General features: G+C 34.1%; 1 protein-coding gene across 1 annotated transcript; it reads left to right on the top strand.

The window, feature by feature from the left end:
- Nucleotides 1-3,490: 3,490 nt before the first annotated feature.
- Nucleotides 3,491-14,975, top strand: LOC128669433 (organic cation transporter protein-like). Its single transcript, XM_053744270.2, has 7 exons — nt 3,491-3,962; nt 6,350-6,455; nt 7,291-7,391; nt 8,955-9,106; nt 10,086-10,694; nt 11,301-11,482; nt 13,788-14,975. The coding sequence occupies exons 1-7, from the start codon at nt 3,799-3,801 to the stop codon at nt 14,235-14,237; spliced, it is 1,764 nt and encodes a 587-aa protein (XP_053600245.1). The 5' UTR covers nt 3,491-3,798; the 3' UTR covers nt 14,238-14,975.
- The last annotated feature ends 636 nt before the right edge of the window (nt 14,976-15,611 follow it).

Here is a 15,611-nt window from a genome sequence, read left to right as displayed (position 1 = left end):
ATATTCCAATCTTCCCTTTGTTGCTATTCATACTACTAAAGCACGATTCCAGGTATTCATTTCTACTTTTTAGAACTTTTATTTCATCTTCCAACACTGTTACTTTCTTAGCTTCTTGAAACGCAATCGCAAAACTCCTACGTAACTCCTGCAATTCTGACTGATTTTTAACTAACTCATCCAATAGCTGCTTGTAAGCTGCTTCCTGATTGTCGAATCGAGTCATTATTTCTGCACGAAATTCACGCAATTCATCTGATATCTTGTTGTCGGTTTCCATGAGAGAAATATCGGCTTGAAGACGGTTTCCCCGCGCGGTGTTGACATTACAGCCGGGAGTGAAGGTCTGGTTCATGATGGTGTTTCGAACTGGAGTATTAGTATTGTCTTTCCTCGGGTATAGACTCACACATTCCGGACACATCCACTGTTTCTTGTATTCCTCCGTTAGCGATTCAAATGTTGCAACTGACATCGCTAAGCATTTAAGATGAAATAATTTTCGGCATTTTTCCTTCGAGCACTCCATATACGATATGTCGTATAACACGGCGTCACAACCGCTGCATTTCGTCCCCATTTCATTGGATTCAACGTAACAGGTGCACTTGACAAATATTTTTAAGAATAAATATTGCACTGAGACAACATAAACACGTCCGTCTGTTACCGCGCGCGCGGTCTATAATAGAGAGGTCTATAAAGATATGTACTTCTCTAGATTTTTAGAAACATTGATTCAATTCAATGAATAGTACCTATTTTATATAAATGACAACAATGTAAAAATGTATTTTGTTAAGCTACTTATTTGTTTATATATACTAGAAATCTCTGAATCTTAAATATACGGCGTACTTAGATGTAATAAATGACGACCTCGGTGACGCAGTGGCAAAGTGCTTGCCTCTGAACCGAGAGGTCCCGGGATCGATCCCCGGTCGGATCATGATGGAAAATGATCTTTTTCTGATTGGCCCGGGTCTTGGATATTTATATGTATTTGTTATAAAATATAGTATCGTTGAGCTGGCATCCCATAACATAAGTCTCGAACTTACTTTGGGGCTAGTTCAATCTGTGTGATTTGTCCTAATATATTATATTTATTATAGATTTTATAAGGTATTAACCTAACCATAGATTGAAGAAGAATTACTTGATTTATATTTTATCTTGTTGAAATGACAAATATACAGATACAATAACATTACAATTTTGAGAATGCGTTACGGGCACATTTGCAGCTTTGCACCAGGTGCTTGGTTTTTGACTAAGTTTCCAATAAGGAAAGATTTGTATAAAAATTGATTTAATGTACTTTGTGGAATTTTGAGAAGATTCGGTGAAGTTCGAAGAATTTACCATGATAATTCAATGCCTATTGACAACTAAAATAACACTATACAGACAGATAGATAATTAATTTATCAAGAAGACAATTTGCATAGCCAAGAAAGAAGACCAACATTTTAAAATGAAAGCTAATAATTTACCTTTTTCATTGCAAAAGTGTCGCAAAATAACGGTTCCCAGCTGAAAGTATCGTGTGCTAACCTCCTTAAACAAAATGCATTACACACGCGGGCGAAATTTTTCACCACAGTTGCATTTCGCGTTTCACTGCAATGAGCATTTTATTTTTACCACTGTTTACTTAACTTCGCTTCGGAACGAACCCGTAAAATATATTTCCGTATTTTCATGTGGGATTTTGATAAGCTTTACAATATTTATGTATTTGTTTGAAGCTGTTATGCGCTCCGTTGAATAGGGCGGTTGCCATAAAGTCGAATTATTTGTTTTCAAATATCAAAAACAAAAAAATTATGCGGGGGCTTGAATGGCAATGAGAAGAAGTGACGTCGCGTTTATTGAAGTAAAAAAGCGTACTAAATCGTCGACAGTGGGATGTAAGACGCAAACCCACACTTGACATTCAGATCATGCAATTCCTGAACACATTTGTCGAAAAATAGAACATCTCTCTGGATTCCTCATTGTGCTGTAACATGTACATATTTTGTCCGTGGGCTTAGCTTAGTTTATTTATAAATCAAATATATTTTTTTATATACAGTCAACACCACATCAACCTATCCAAATTTCTTGCATACTCGTCGCTATTACCGCGCCATACAGGTTCATGCAGGTTAACTTGATGTGCTGTTGACTGTACCTACTTTTATAGTTAAACCATATGCGAGTATAAAGCAGAGGAACTCTATTACCCTTCGTGTAAACTCGCCCGCGCGCACTTCCGCTATTTAGACGACATAATTGGAAACTTCTTTGATCGCGAGATAACTAAACGTCGTTGTAGGATCTCATTGTGGTATTACAATGGTATACTTAGTGATCTTATCGTTATAGTATAGTTTTCTTGTTTTGTTACAAAGTCATAATATTTCCTAGTGCTAGTATTGTTTTTAAAAGGTATGTGATGACTTGATCACTATAGGTACGTACTCAATAATTTTATTGCGTCTACAAAGTTAACATGATGATCACAATTGGGATAGAATAGAGGACATTTCTGTGCGAATTTTCGTGCTCATTATTGAAAGTGATAAATATAGATAATTCGATTTTGGGTGAAAATACTAGAATGCTAAAAATACAATGCTTTATATTGTTCTACTTTTAATAAATGTAGCAAAAAAGGTATCAAGAAAATAGGTTATTATCCTGCAACCAATCATTATTACTATCTTTGACAAATCGGAAGATAGAAAGAAAAGAAAAGAAAGAAATCATTTATTCGGCAAACACATAAAATCCAAACATTAACATTACGATCAACTTCTACCGCATGAGCAGTTTTTGAACCTTATTAATTTATTAAGAGCATCATTATTTTCGTGACTTCAATGACGCCATGGGTTTCGAATCGAGCTCTGAGCGGGTGCAGACCACTACGCATTGGTCTACACTTACTCAGTCCCGGGTTCGATTCTCAGCGCACGTATTTGCAAGAAAAATATGCGAAATTGGATTTATTATGCATACAAAATCTGTCACTATTTATATTTTATTGGTACACTTTCTCCGACCTGCCTAGAATATCAAATGGAATGTGTGACCACATGGCCATCGCTCACGGTCACCTGCGCCCGGACTTTCACTGTCGTGTGCATAAATTAATATTGTTTGTGTGTTGCCGTACGTGGCGACTAAGGAATAACCTTGGATGGGCAAAAACAGTAAACTAAAGCATTAGGTAGACGGCCAATAAAATCACAGCTGAATTTTCTAAATTTAAATATAAAAAAGTTAATTTTTGCATAAGTTAAAAGAAGGTTTATTTAATCTATTGTAAGGCTGTAAGTATGGTTAGTTTTCAAAATCAATTAATTTGACAATACTACAAAGTTGTCTGTATATTTAATATCTATCAGGAAGGTATCTACCTTCCCACATTGGGTAGTATAGAATATACATGCTTTTAGCACGTCATAAAGACTTATAAGAAAGTAATAACCCACTTCTCACATCTAGAGGGGCGTCTCAAGCTAACAATCAGTTTAACAATCTCATTTAGTAATCATCCGACCGTGGCGACCGTGACGATACTCTATGGCTCACTACTCGGCGACATTGCATTCGCGGTTCACTGGCTGATAACACTTGTTTGTAAATATATAAAAAAAAACCAAAAAAGTTAATTTGAATCGTTTAAAAAAAGTTTAAAAAATATTATTGGCTGGCTTAAAAGAAATATTTATAAATAAAAAATTAAACGATTCTGAATTTAAATCTTGATAAATCTTATTTCATTCGTTGTATTTGAAGTTAAAGATGAGTGAAAATGAAAAGACAAGTGATTTGGATAAAGTTTTGACACAGTTCAATGTGTTTGGACGTTATCATTGTATGTTTATGTTCTGGTCGTTCCTGGCTCTTGCTTCCAATGCTGTGTTTTGTAGCAACTTCGTGTTCTCAGCTGAAGAAGTTGCATATAGGTAAGTGTTTGTATGATTGTTTGCACATTTGCGTACATCAACAACGCTAACAATGGGAAATGGTAAGGAAGAATAATGTCTGTCACCTCTAAAAATATATGTGTATACACGAAAATCATTTAAACTTTTTTATACATTAAAAAGCGTATTTATACATTTAAAAAGTTGAACAATTATTTTATTTACACGGTTTAGATAGGTAGCGTTTTTAGTCAACTTTATTATGTTAATGATAAATGGAAAACTGTCTTTTCCAGAGGAGGTCTCTTGGTTACAATTACATGCTGTTTCGCTCAAAACTTTTAAGATTTTTTTCGAGTACGTTAATGCTAATACTGGTGTCAGATTTTAATCAAGTCGCCTAAAGTCATCTGATGTGACTTGTACGACTACCTGCCGTCTACATTTTCTTCTTCGCATATACTTTAGTGAACTAAAAGTGTCAACCAGTGTGAAGGTTTCTTCACGATATTTTCCTTCATCGTAAGCAAGTGGTGGTCTATTAAAATTACTATACATAAGTCAGATTGGCATACAAACTTATGTGACACTAGTAGGATTCGAACCTGATACCATTCGATCACAGGCGGATGGCCTTAACCTCTTGACCACTATCGTTTTAAATTTAAAATTATGTGGTATGTGTACACGCATTATACTTATTTCAGGACGTTAAAGTTTTATCACCTAAAGGCATTTAACGTGATTTTTCGAATACCACCATATAGTACATTACGAGAAACGTAATCAATTTATAGGCATGCTATATTTATTTTGCAGTTTAATAGTAAAGTTTAAGTATAAAATATAAATTTAAACTTCATGTCAGTCCGACTAGTTCTTACCTGATTTTTGTAACAATCATCATTGTTATCGTCGGTAACTAAATTAGTAAGTCAAGTAAAGGAATATCTTGCTTTTAAACCTTAAATACAAGATGTTCTCAAAGAATGGCAGTCTTTATAAACGTCCTGTTGATAATAAAAACAAACACATTCCATTAGATACTGGTGAAGATCTCAGAAAAATGATATTCTTGTTGTCGAATCGAAGTTGCAGTGTTTATCCATCATCGGTACGGTGTGGGATCAATGTTCGCTAAATTCCAATTAAGATTACAACAGTATTACCTTTGTTTTGGTCTTAACAAAAACATTGGCTATTAAATGTCGCAGGCATTATGTGGAATAAAACATACGAGAGTAGGATTCGCCACACGGTTTCCCTTCACCGTAAACAAAATTGGTGGTCTGTTATAATTACCGTGTGATGTTTATTGAATACATTGCAAGTACAATAGCTTAAAGTATGTTATCTGTAAAAAAAAAAACAAATCTGTGTTCTTCTTCATAGTCGTATTCCTCGCCTCATGGCTGAGGGTCGTGGAATGCGCAACAACTTTCTTGGCATTATTAATGGAGTGGTTTGCCATTGCCTTTTCCATTTCACACACAAATTAATAATAATCAACCAGTGTGCAGGTTTCCTCACGATGTTTTCCTTCACCGGAAGCAAGTGGTGGTTGATGAAAACTAAAATATATGTGTCAGATTGATCCGTTTGTGTGATTGGAGATCTTTGTTACCATTGTCCATTTAAATGCTTTAAAAAATAATTTTAATATTCAAATGAATACTTACAACATACAATTTGTACAAGTCAGTACAATATTATACAAGTCTGTAAACCTTATGTTTTGTCACATATTGATTTAGTTGTTTAAGCATATTATAATGCGACATTGGATACAATATAACAAAGGATACCATTACGCAGGTAATTTGTTGAGTTTTCCAAAGACAGTAAAAACACAATAATTAATACAGAATATAAATATGATATATATAGAAAATTGGATTAGGTACGAAGAAGCAAAAAGGTTGTTTTTATTGTGGCATACAGTGTAGTATGTATGTACAGTCATGAGAATAAGAAGACCAGTGCTAATATAATCAAATTCACAGGGCATTTTGACGAGAGAGAGAGTGAGAGAGACTTTGGAATTGAACAATTAAAACAGTTTTATTCCCTACAAAATTTAATGACAGAAACAAATTGCCGTAAAGCCGACTGTATAGGTTTAGTCCTGTCGGACCTACTTCTAATGTGTTATTGTTGAGCGAAAACCATCTGCGACGATTAAGCTCGCATGGGATAACCAGAGCACCGCAGCGCTGGAGCTGTGACAGAAGATTTGTCAAAAGTTAAATAACGAAAGGTAGTGTACACTATCTCTAGTTATTTAGTTTTTGACGTAAAATTTATTTTATTGCCAAATGAACGTGTAAACGTAGGCATGTAAATTGTGGATATATAGTCATAAAGTGGATAGCTACCTATAAGTAGTGTAGTGGTATAAGAAAACTTAACTACATAAATTATTCCAGGTGTAAAGATGCCGATTTTGGGAATGATACGTGCACAAGTCTAACCAACTACACAGAAGAATGTTCGGAATGGGTTTACGAGAATCCAAACAGTTTTGTTGCAGAGGTTTGTGTGAAAATATTTCTCTGCATCTCCCGTCTTAAAATAGCAGGGGCTTTGACAGCTGAGAGGCAAACAGCATTCCCAAAAAGGGTTGACGTCTGGTAGGAAACCGTTCATAAGTATAGATATGTAGGCATCGCAAATGTTGACAATGAAACACAAGATATAAATACAAATTGCATTATTAGCGCTGTTTTGGTCCCAAATTCAAAGGATTTACTGGTCATTGTTCAGTCTAACACGAGATCCACCAGTAATTATATTTATATGTTGTCATTCAAATCAAAAGGGACCTTATGACGTCCGGCACTTATGCCATTATTGTCGTTGTTATGGATTCAAGGCAATAAAGATTTAAGCGCCAGCCGCCATAAGGTCGCTTTTGATTTGGACGATTACATTATATCTATAGTAAGATAAGTTACCTTAGGTGGGCTGGCAAAAATTAGATCGATATATATATATATATATATTGAATCAGCACTCGGATCACAGTTACCTGTTTTGATATACTCTTTGACTATGTACATTATGTACTTTTATAATTATTAGAAAAAAAAACATTGTAAGAAACAATAATGGTAAGGCATTCTGGCATGATAGGGACCAACACTGTTCATATGAGTTTCTTTCAGCATTTCTTCTCAGCAGTGGTCGTTCCGAAATGCCAGTAGTTTGTAGCTTGTGAGAAATAACTATTTAATATAAAAAATGACGTGAAAAAGTGCATGTGAAGGTCTAATTTCTGAATAAATGATTTGAATTTGAAATTAAAATTAAAAACCTTTAATATCAATATTATTTTTTTTATATGTGAATGTGTTTCTTCTTTCTATAGTTCGCGCTAGCTTGTCATGACTGGAAAAGGACTTTGGTTGGGACAATGCATAGTTTTGGCTATATGGTCGGCTTGCTGCTCGTGGGGCCAATGTCCGACAGGTAACTAAAGGGTGTAATAAAAAAACTATGTATATACGAAGTGGTAAGATACGGTAACTTGAGTGGATCCTAAGCGAAGTTTCAAGTTTACATTAGGGTGAATTTCACGTGCGTTTTGAACTCCGCCGCGGGCTGTCATTAGTGTTTATTAAATTGTACCGTACACAGTAATCGATTTAATTATCCTATTTCATAAATAAGTTAAGTACTGAAACAATGTTAATTTTATAAATGTTTAATTAAAAAAAAATATGATTCCAATGAAACGCTACACGCCGCGTTTAAACGCTTGTGAAATTCATTGTTTAAAGAAGTCTTCCGATTTGTTACAGTTATTGCGTCTACTTTTAAAAATGTTTATATAATTATTGTTGTTTGTTGTTGTTGTTTTGTAGTTACTTTGTAGGATCTACCAAAGGTATATCTGTATGTATTTAAACTCCCGTTTTCATTTTCCAACAAGTTTTGTTATTTAAGCAGTTTTACCATTTTTATGATTTTACTGCAATATAAATTAAATAGGATTATAGAAAAATTACATTCGAGATTAATAAAAATGTTTTACCTTATTAGATAGGTTTGAATATTTAATTTAAGTTCAACAATAAGTTAGGTACTGTGACGATTGTTTACATGTAAGAAAAAATGGAGTGTAGATATATTTTGTACACCTTTAATAATCTACATTTAAATTTATTTCATGTTGGTCTCTGAGTAATGTTTAAACAGAATACTCATATGGTTTAATGAAATAAATTTAAATATTTGAGTTGGACTGGATTTCAAAAATATTTACAATGTTTGTGAAAAACATGAAAACCAATTAATGTTTTTGTGTCTTTTAAAATAAAATTGCAAATAAAAACAGCAAACAGTACATTATACTCTTCAAGTATTACTAAGAAAAGCGACATAAATCACAAAAGTGTAACAAATGCACACAATAATGACCTGAACGTGTCAAGCATGGCAGTTTACTTTAAAGGACTTTGTAACTAAAATGTCCGTTTTGATGCGGTTGCAATAAAACTGCATTTCTTAATTAAAGTAAAAGGCAAGTCCGCATCGTTAAGTTTCCTTTACGGAACCTCTAAAACATTTTGTAAAAACCTATTAATATTATAAGGCTTTGTGAGGATGTATGTGTGTATGTTTGTTACCCTTTCACGCAAAATCTATTGAACGAATTGTTGGTGCACGGGCAGAATATAGCCTGGAAAACATATGGGTATTTTTTATCACGAATATATTTGAAAAATAAAGTCATACTATTATTCCTTTAGTAATAACGATGTAATGGAAGTAATAAAAATTCGTATTCCTATTCCCCTATTCCCTATGGTCGAAGGCCTTATGTCCAAGGTTCGAACCTCGGTCGGGTCATGATAGTAAATTATCTTTTTCTGATTGGCTCGGGTCTTGGATGTTTATCTATAGGTGTACCTATTTATTATAAAATATAGTATCGTTGAGTTAGTATCCAATAACACAAGTCTCGAACTTACTTTGGGGCTAGCTCAATCTGTGTGATTTGTACTAATATATTTATTTATATTCTTCAAGGTTAGGCAGAAAACTGTCAATTGTGATCACGGGTATGCTGGGAGGAGTGTTTGGCGTGGCTCGCAGCTTCACATCCAATTACTGGCTGTTTGTCATCCTGGAGTTCCTAGAGGGTGCTATAGGAGACTCCTGCTCTCCCATGTTTATATTGAGTGTGTACACTTATAAAATCAATACATATAATAAAATTGAAGAAAGGCCAAATTTGTACATTGGATACTGATATAGATGACGAAAATATAGTTTTGGAATTTTTTGTCTGTCTGTCTGTCTGTCTGTCGGTCTGTCGGTCTGTCTGTCTGTCTGTCTGTCTGTCTGATGTGCATCACTCGAAATCTAAAGGACCGATTCGCTTGAAATTTGGTAGGTAGGCCATGGAAAATTGGACGCACGCGTTGTAGATAGCGGGAAATTGGAAGGAAACACGTAGTGGGAAACGGGACGGGACACATTGCAAAAAATATGATGGCACAATATGTAGGAAACGGTACGGGAAATCTATTTTACGTTACATAGCAGGAAGCGGGATTGGACAAGTTTGAGACATGCAGCGGGAAACAAGAAATTGAACTAAAGATGAGAAAAAATGCGAATTTGAATCATATATGTTTACCAGTCTTACATAGTACGCGATAAAAAAATTACTGAGATTTTACTATGAAATTCACGCGAGCGAACCGCGGGCAAAATCTAGTACCAAATAAATCTTATATCGAGTGAGATATCAAAAAATATATCATCAGATCTTACTGTTCGTAACGACGCAGCACATGTATAGTCTATATACCTACGTCATGCGTATCTTACTAGTTGATTAATATATATATATTACAAGAGATTAATATAGTATATTTTTTATCTACTGCACTTTATATGTTTTATTATTACCCCTAATTATTTTACATGCTTCAAGGGGTAATTATTCCTTGAAACATGTACAAAGTACATAAATTACAGATAAAAAATATATTTTTATTATCTGCTTTCATGGGGTAATTATTTTAATTATATTGTGATATACATATATATTGTGATCTACACAAAAATATACTTAAAACAATATACACACGAAATGAATGTCAAGAATTGCATAGTTTCTGTAAATATAATTCATGTTTTATTTTGTTGCAGCAATCGAAATTGTGTCCTCGCGAAACCGGTTACTGTTTTACATACTCTGTTCATTCGGTTATCCGTTCGGAGGTATATTAGTATCTTTGACAGCATGGAAGTTCACATACTGGAGGTCATTCCTCAGGGTCATATACCTACCTGCACTATTATTCTTCTCATATCTCTACTTAATTGACGAGAGTCCAAGATGGTTGCTCATTAAAGGCAAGAAAGACGAAGCGGTTGAAATTATACAAAATGCTGCCGAGAAAAATAAAATCAAAATAGACAAAACTTTGTTAGAAAAGATAGAATGCGAGAGGGAACAGAATGTAAACTTCTTGAAATTGCTGAAGATGACGTTCGAATCAAAGATAATTTTGAAGAGATTCTCGATTTGTCTGGTTTGGTGGACGACGTCGACATTTGTGGCCTATGGATTATCAATAAATTCTGTATCCTTAAAAGGGAACAAGTATGTGAATTTCGCGTTGATATCTCTGATGGATGTACCAGCTAACTTTATAATATTATTATCACAGAACTATTTCAAGAGAAAAATGCCTTTGATCACATCTTTTTTGGTTGGAGCCATTTTGTGTTTAGCCCACCCATTCTTGCCTGATAGTGAGTATATTCCTGTTACGTTTTAGTTTGGTTTGAGGCAAACCGTCTGGATAGCCAGACCTATTGTACTAAGTTAAGTATTTAGGTTTCTATGTACTTCTTGTGTATTCATTCGTTCTGAATGAATTGCTATTCGAATGGACTGTCGAACATTACATACCGCTCTCCATTTAATCAATATTGTATGTTGACAGATGGCTGAATATGATTTATCTTGCTTTAGTAAAATTTACTTTTCATGACTGTTTATTTTTGATGACAATTGTATTTTTATAAAACTTTACCATCTCAAATTATAAGTAGAAAATATTGAAATAAAACAAAGAAGGTTTGTGGTTTCCGCCCTAGAATAGGACCAGCGTCATTTTAAATGTTCTACGTATGTGTTTTATTTTCATATTTATCAACTCGTTACCTCGTGTATTATAAAAAGTCGCGTCTGTCTTTATGAACGCGATAAACTCAAAAACTACCGAATTGACGTTTTTTTTTATTATTTTTACTTTTTTTTTCTTAAAGAAGATATAAGTGTATAATTTGTTATAGTTTTAATCGAGCAAACCCGAGTGCTAGTGAGAGATAAATTCAGTTATATAAAACTTTCAGATCTGTCCTGGCTGTCACTCATAATGTACATGTCTAGCAAGTTGATGTCTTCCTTCTACTTCACGATTACATACATGTTCACATCAGAACTGTTCCCGACTTACACCAGGAATTCGATGCATGCATTGTGCTCCTCTTTGGGAAGGATAGGGTCCATCGTAGCTCCTCAAACTCCCCTGTTGGTAAGTTGTGAAAATTTGTAGTATTCACCCTAGTTAGTTAATTACCGTGAGGTACGCTTAGTGTTTACATATGCAATACTAATTAAACGAGCAATATTAGCTAGAATCTTTTTTCTGCAGCGGATTCCCAGGGGCTCCTGGGTCTCCGACGCTCAATGGCTGAGGAAGTAACCGAGAAAAATTTCAGATGAAAGAGAGATTTGCCAGAAACATTTTTCTGTCTTGGAAAAATTGTTTTACTCATATCACGTGAAAAGACAGAGTAGAATCGCTCAGTTAACTACTAAAGTCTTGTCTACATAATATAGTTTCAAATACATTAAATATGTACAGAATATTATGTACATAAACTTTTAAATGAATAAATAAGATTTATATAGTCTTAATTAAAGAAAGAAATAAAAATACTTTCCTCACTACGCGATTAACTAAACGACTAATTATGCCGTCACGTATTACAAAGATTTATTAATTAATCTTCACGATATGGCAACGAACAACGACCTTAACCAACTTAAGTTTTTACAAATCAGTCGTTTACAAATGAAAAAAAGAACTAGTTTATTTCCATTCAATCTTTATATAACGCATCGCCCCTCAGCCAATTCACATCTATTTTAAACTGACTGTGGGTGCGGTGCCTGATTCGCACAAGAGTAAAAAAATCAATTACTCTTTGGCGGTTTTTCAAACGCTTCCGACATAAGTGGGTGGTTCGCAGAGCGTTTAGACAGCTGCGGTCGCGCTGTCATTATTGAAATTTTTCAAATTTTAACAAAGACAGACATTACATTAACTATAATTATATACAGTACATTAATTATAATGTTAATTTTATGAATGATTGATTTTGGAAATGATTCCTTCCTCAAGAAAATTGACGGATTGTAATGGCAGCGCGACCGCAGCGGTCGAAACGCTCTGCCAACCACCAAGTTTATTTTCAAATTAATTGGCATTATCGCGTTAAAAAACCATTTGTAAAAAACCATTGACTAGTGCACAAATATTCAGCCATTAATAGAAGATCAGTGTATTTAAAGCGTTTTAATTACACATTGAATTTAATTAATAAATAATTTATCAAACAATATCAATAAAACAGTCCATACTTGCGAGATGAGCTTAGCCCATTATGGCCATTTTGTTTTAAGCATAACCCGCTGTGCTGTTTTTACTAGGTATTGATAATATTTGAGCAAATAATAGTTTTTTCTTTCTTTCTATTACTTATTGTGTTAGTAAAACAATTAAATATGTGACATAAACATTATGTTTCATTGCAACACTTTTTTACACGCGCTGTTAAAGCGCTCGTGCAATGGAGGCCTAAGGTCCCTTGAGAAAATATGTCATAGTTAACTGCAGGACGTTATGGCTCCGGCCGGCTAATTGCAATATTCTGCTTGGGAAATATGGTGCACCGACACTGTGTTGTGGAAATGTTCGAGCAAAATACATGACAAATGGATAAACCTCAACGACCTGCGGGTGAATTTCACGACTGTTTGAACGCGGCGTGTAGCGTTTCATTTGTGTCGCACATATTTTTTGAATAAAGAATATATTTTTTTAAATTAAACATTTATAAAATCAACATTGTACCAATAATTTACTTATTTATAACGGCGTGTAGCGTTTCATTTGTGTCGGACATATTTTTTGAATAAAGAATATATTTTTTTAAATTAAACATTTATAAAATCAACATTGTACCAATAATTTACTTATTTATAAAATAGGATAATTAAATTGATTATGGTACAATTGAGTAAACACTAATGATAGCCCACAACGGCGTTAAAAACGCTCGTGAAATTCACCCCTGCACTAAGCTTTATGCGGATCCGATGGACTCAAATACAGAAACAGGCACACACAGAATCGCAGATAAATCTGCGATCTTCAATAAAAATATTTGAGATTTTTCTGGGCATGGGCAACTCATTATCTCCAGATAGCGGACAGTACTACCCCATAGTGACAGAGGATATTGTTCATTTAAGAGGATATTGTTTATTTTTTATAGCTTTCTGGATATATGAAATGTCTATTTTAGGGTTTCAAAAGCGATTGAAAATTATTCAGTAATGTTCTGTGACACGCAATGTCATTTTTTGTGTATTCTATTAATTCGTAAATATCACTCTAGGACGAAAACAATAGAATAGAGAGTAATATGATTAAATATAAAATATACAGTTTCAGTCCTTCCACCTATGGTTATTATATTGAAAGTTATATATTTTATAGTAAATCGAGACAACAATTATCATATTTTTTCATTGAAATTAACTATTTTCAGGTGCATTATTGGTATGGTCTACCGTCTTTGGTGTTTGGTGGAGTGTCACTTATAGCTGGACTCATTACCTTCCTCGTTCCTGATACAGCTGATAATTCCTTACCAGACACAGTCAAGCAAGCTGAGGCCATTGGAAAGAAAGATATAAAGAACACACATATTGTTAGACAAGTTAGTGAAATTGGGAAGAAAGATTTGAAGAACACAGTTATTGTTAGGCAAATTGGTGAAATTGGAAAAAATGATATGAAGAACACAGATATTGTTAGACAAGTTAGTGATTTCGGTAAGAAAGATTTGAAGAACGTAGAAAATGGTGAAATCGAGAGGAAAGATGTCGAGAATAATTCCACATCAGAATTAGTCAAGGAAGATGGAAGGAATGATTTGAAGAAACCAGCTGCTCCGGAGGTTGTTATAGCTAATGATAAGGACTGTTCTAGGTTATGATATTAGTGATGTTAAATGGTGTTAAGGCGTGTGGTTCCCGCCTTAGAATAGCCTCATCATATTTTATGTGGATACTGGATATCGTACGGGGATAGAGAATATAATAGGCAGATATATAAAGATAGATTAGCCTTAACAGCTGATAACGGGATTCTTTAAGATCGGGTTGCATCAGTCAACTTTGACTGCGCAGAAAAACGCAAAGTACGCCATTTTGTCTGAACGTCAGTGGAGCGCCGGTTAAAGTCAACGTCAAAGTTGACTGGTGCAACTCACCCTCATAGGGTTGTCGCCAGGAAGGTGGCCGGTTGTAAAATAATCCGACGATGAAACTAGGAATACGACAGTTTGAGAGAGGGAGATGATATTATTATGTTATTTAGGTTAATAACTTTGATGTACCTATTGTTTATAATTGAAATGGTTAGTGATTATTATAATGGCTTCCAATCATCTAAAACAGGTAAAATTGAAGTTAAAATAATCTTATTTAAAACCATTTTGTTCCTAATTTAAATATTTCGACAACAGTTACCATTTTTCCAAAAAAGTTACTTTTATTATTTCATAAGTGCCTATAATGAAATTTGTAATTTGTTTACCATAGTGAAACTAAAAAGAATTATATTGTTAATACTTAAAATAATAGAGATTAAAAATAACATTCCAAGATCATGTAACACTATTTATTTATAGACGTAAGTATAAAAACTGAAATATAAAAATATGAAACATTAATATATTTTTTATTTCCATTGAATTAAAAAATGACATGTTGTGATATTGTATAACAATGGCATTATAAATTATATTAGGGTGGGTTGCACTGTCAACTTTGACGTTAACTTTAATGTGCGCAGGAAAAAAAAATACTGTACAACTCATTTACTGTAACGCAAAATATAATCCAAGTAATTTCTTTAATCTTGATTCTTGCTCATCACTTCGAAATTAAATATGTCATTGACAGCAAAAAGACAACAACAGTTTTCTCAAAAAGGGTCACAGGCGGTCAGCCGTAAAAAATCTATGTTCAAAATTTTTAGGTTTATCCTTGGCTTCGAGGCTCCGCGATCATAACTGAAAACTAGCACAGAATAGAGATTTCAAAATGAAATGTATGTGACTATTTGCTTGTTCCAACTCCTTGAAATTGTATGTGAACGAAACGGTGTGTCACAAAGCAATACCGCATATCCGTTACAAGCAATTACATGCATGCATATGCATAGAATCTTAACCAAAGTCGAGCGGCAATTGCGTCGAACGAGACGTCGGCAATTTTCAATTTGGCCACAGCGCCACCTGGTGGCGCCTGTTGCAATATTAATCTGCCGGTGCAGGGGATTGGGGACTGATTGTATAACATTTCTG

This window comes from Plodia interpunctella, chromosome 4 (assembly GCF_027563975.2).
Source record: "Plodia interpunctella isolate USDA-ARS_2022_Savannah chromosome 4, ilPloInte3.2, whole genome shotgun sequence".
Lineage (NCBI taxonomy): Eukaryota > Metazoa > Arthropoda > Insecta > Lepidoptera > Pyralidae > Plodia > Plodia interpunctella.
This window is presented reverse-complemented; position numbering and strand designations above follow the sequence as displayed.

What these genes read in the sequence shown, in the direction of transcription:
- LOC128669433 (XM_053744270.2), top strand. Translation starts at nt 3,799, where the DNA reads ATGAGTGAAAATGAAAAGACAAGTGATTTGGATAAAGTTTTGACACAG. An exon ending in GCTGAAGAAGTTGCATATAG is followed by an intron (nt 3,963 to 6,349) that starts GTAAGTGTTTGT and finishes AAATTATTCCAG; the next exon opens with GTGTAAAGATGCCGATTTTG. An exon ending in CAAACAGTTTTGTTGCAGAG is followed by an intron (nt 6,456 to 7,290) that starts GTTTGTGTGAAA and finishes TTCTTTCTATAG; the next exon opens with TTCGCGCTAGCTTGTCATGA.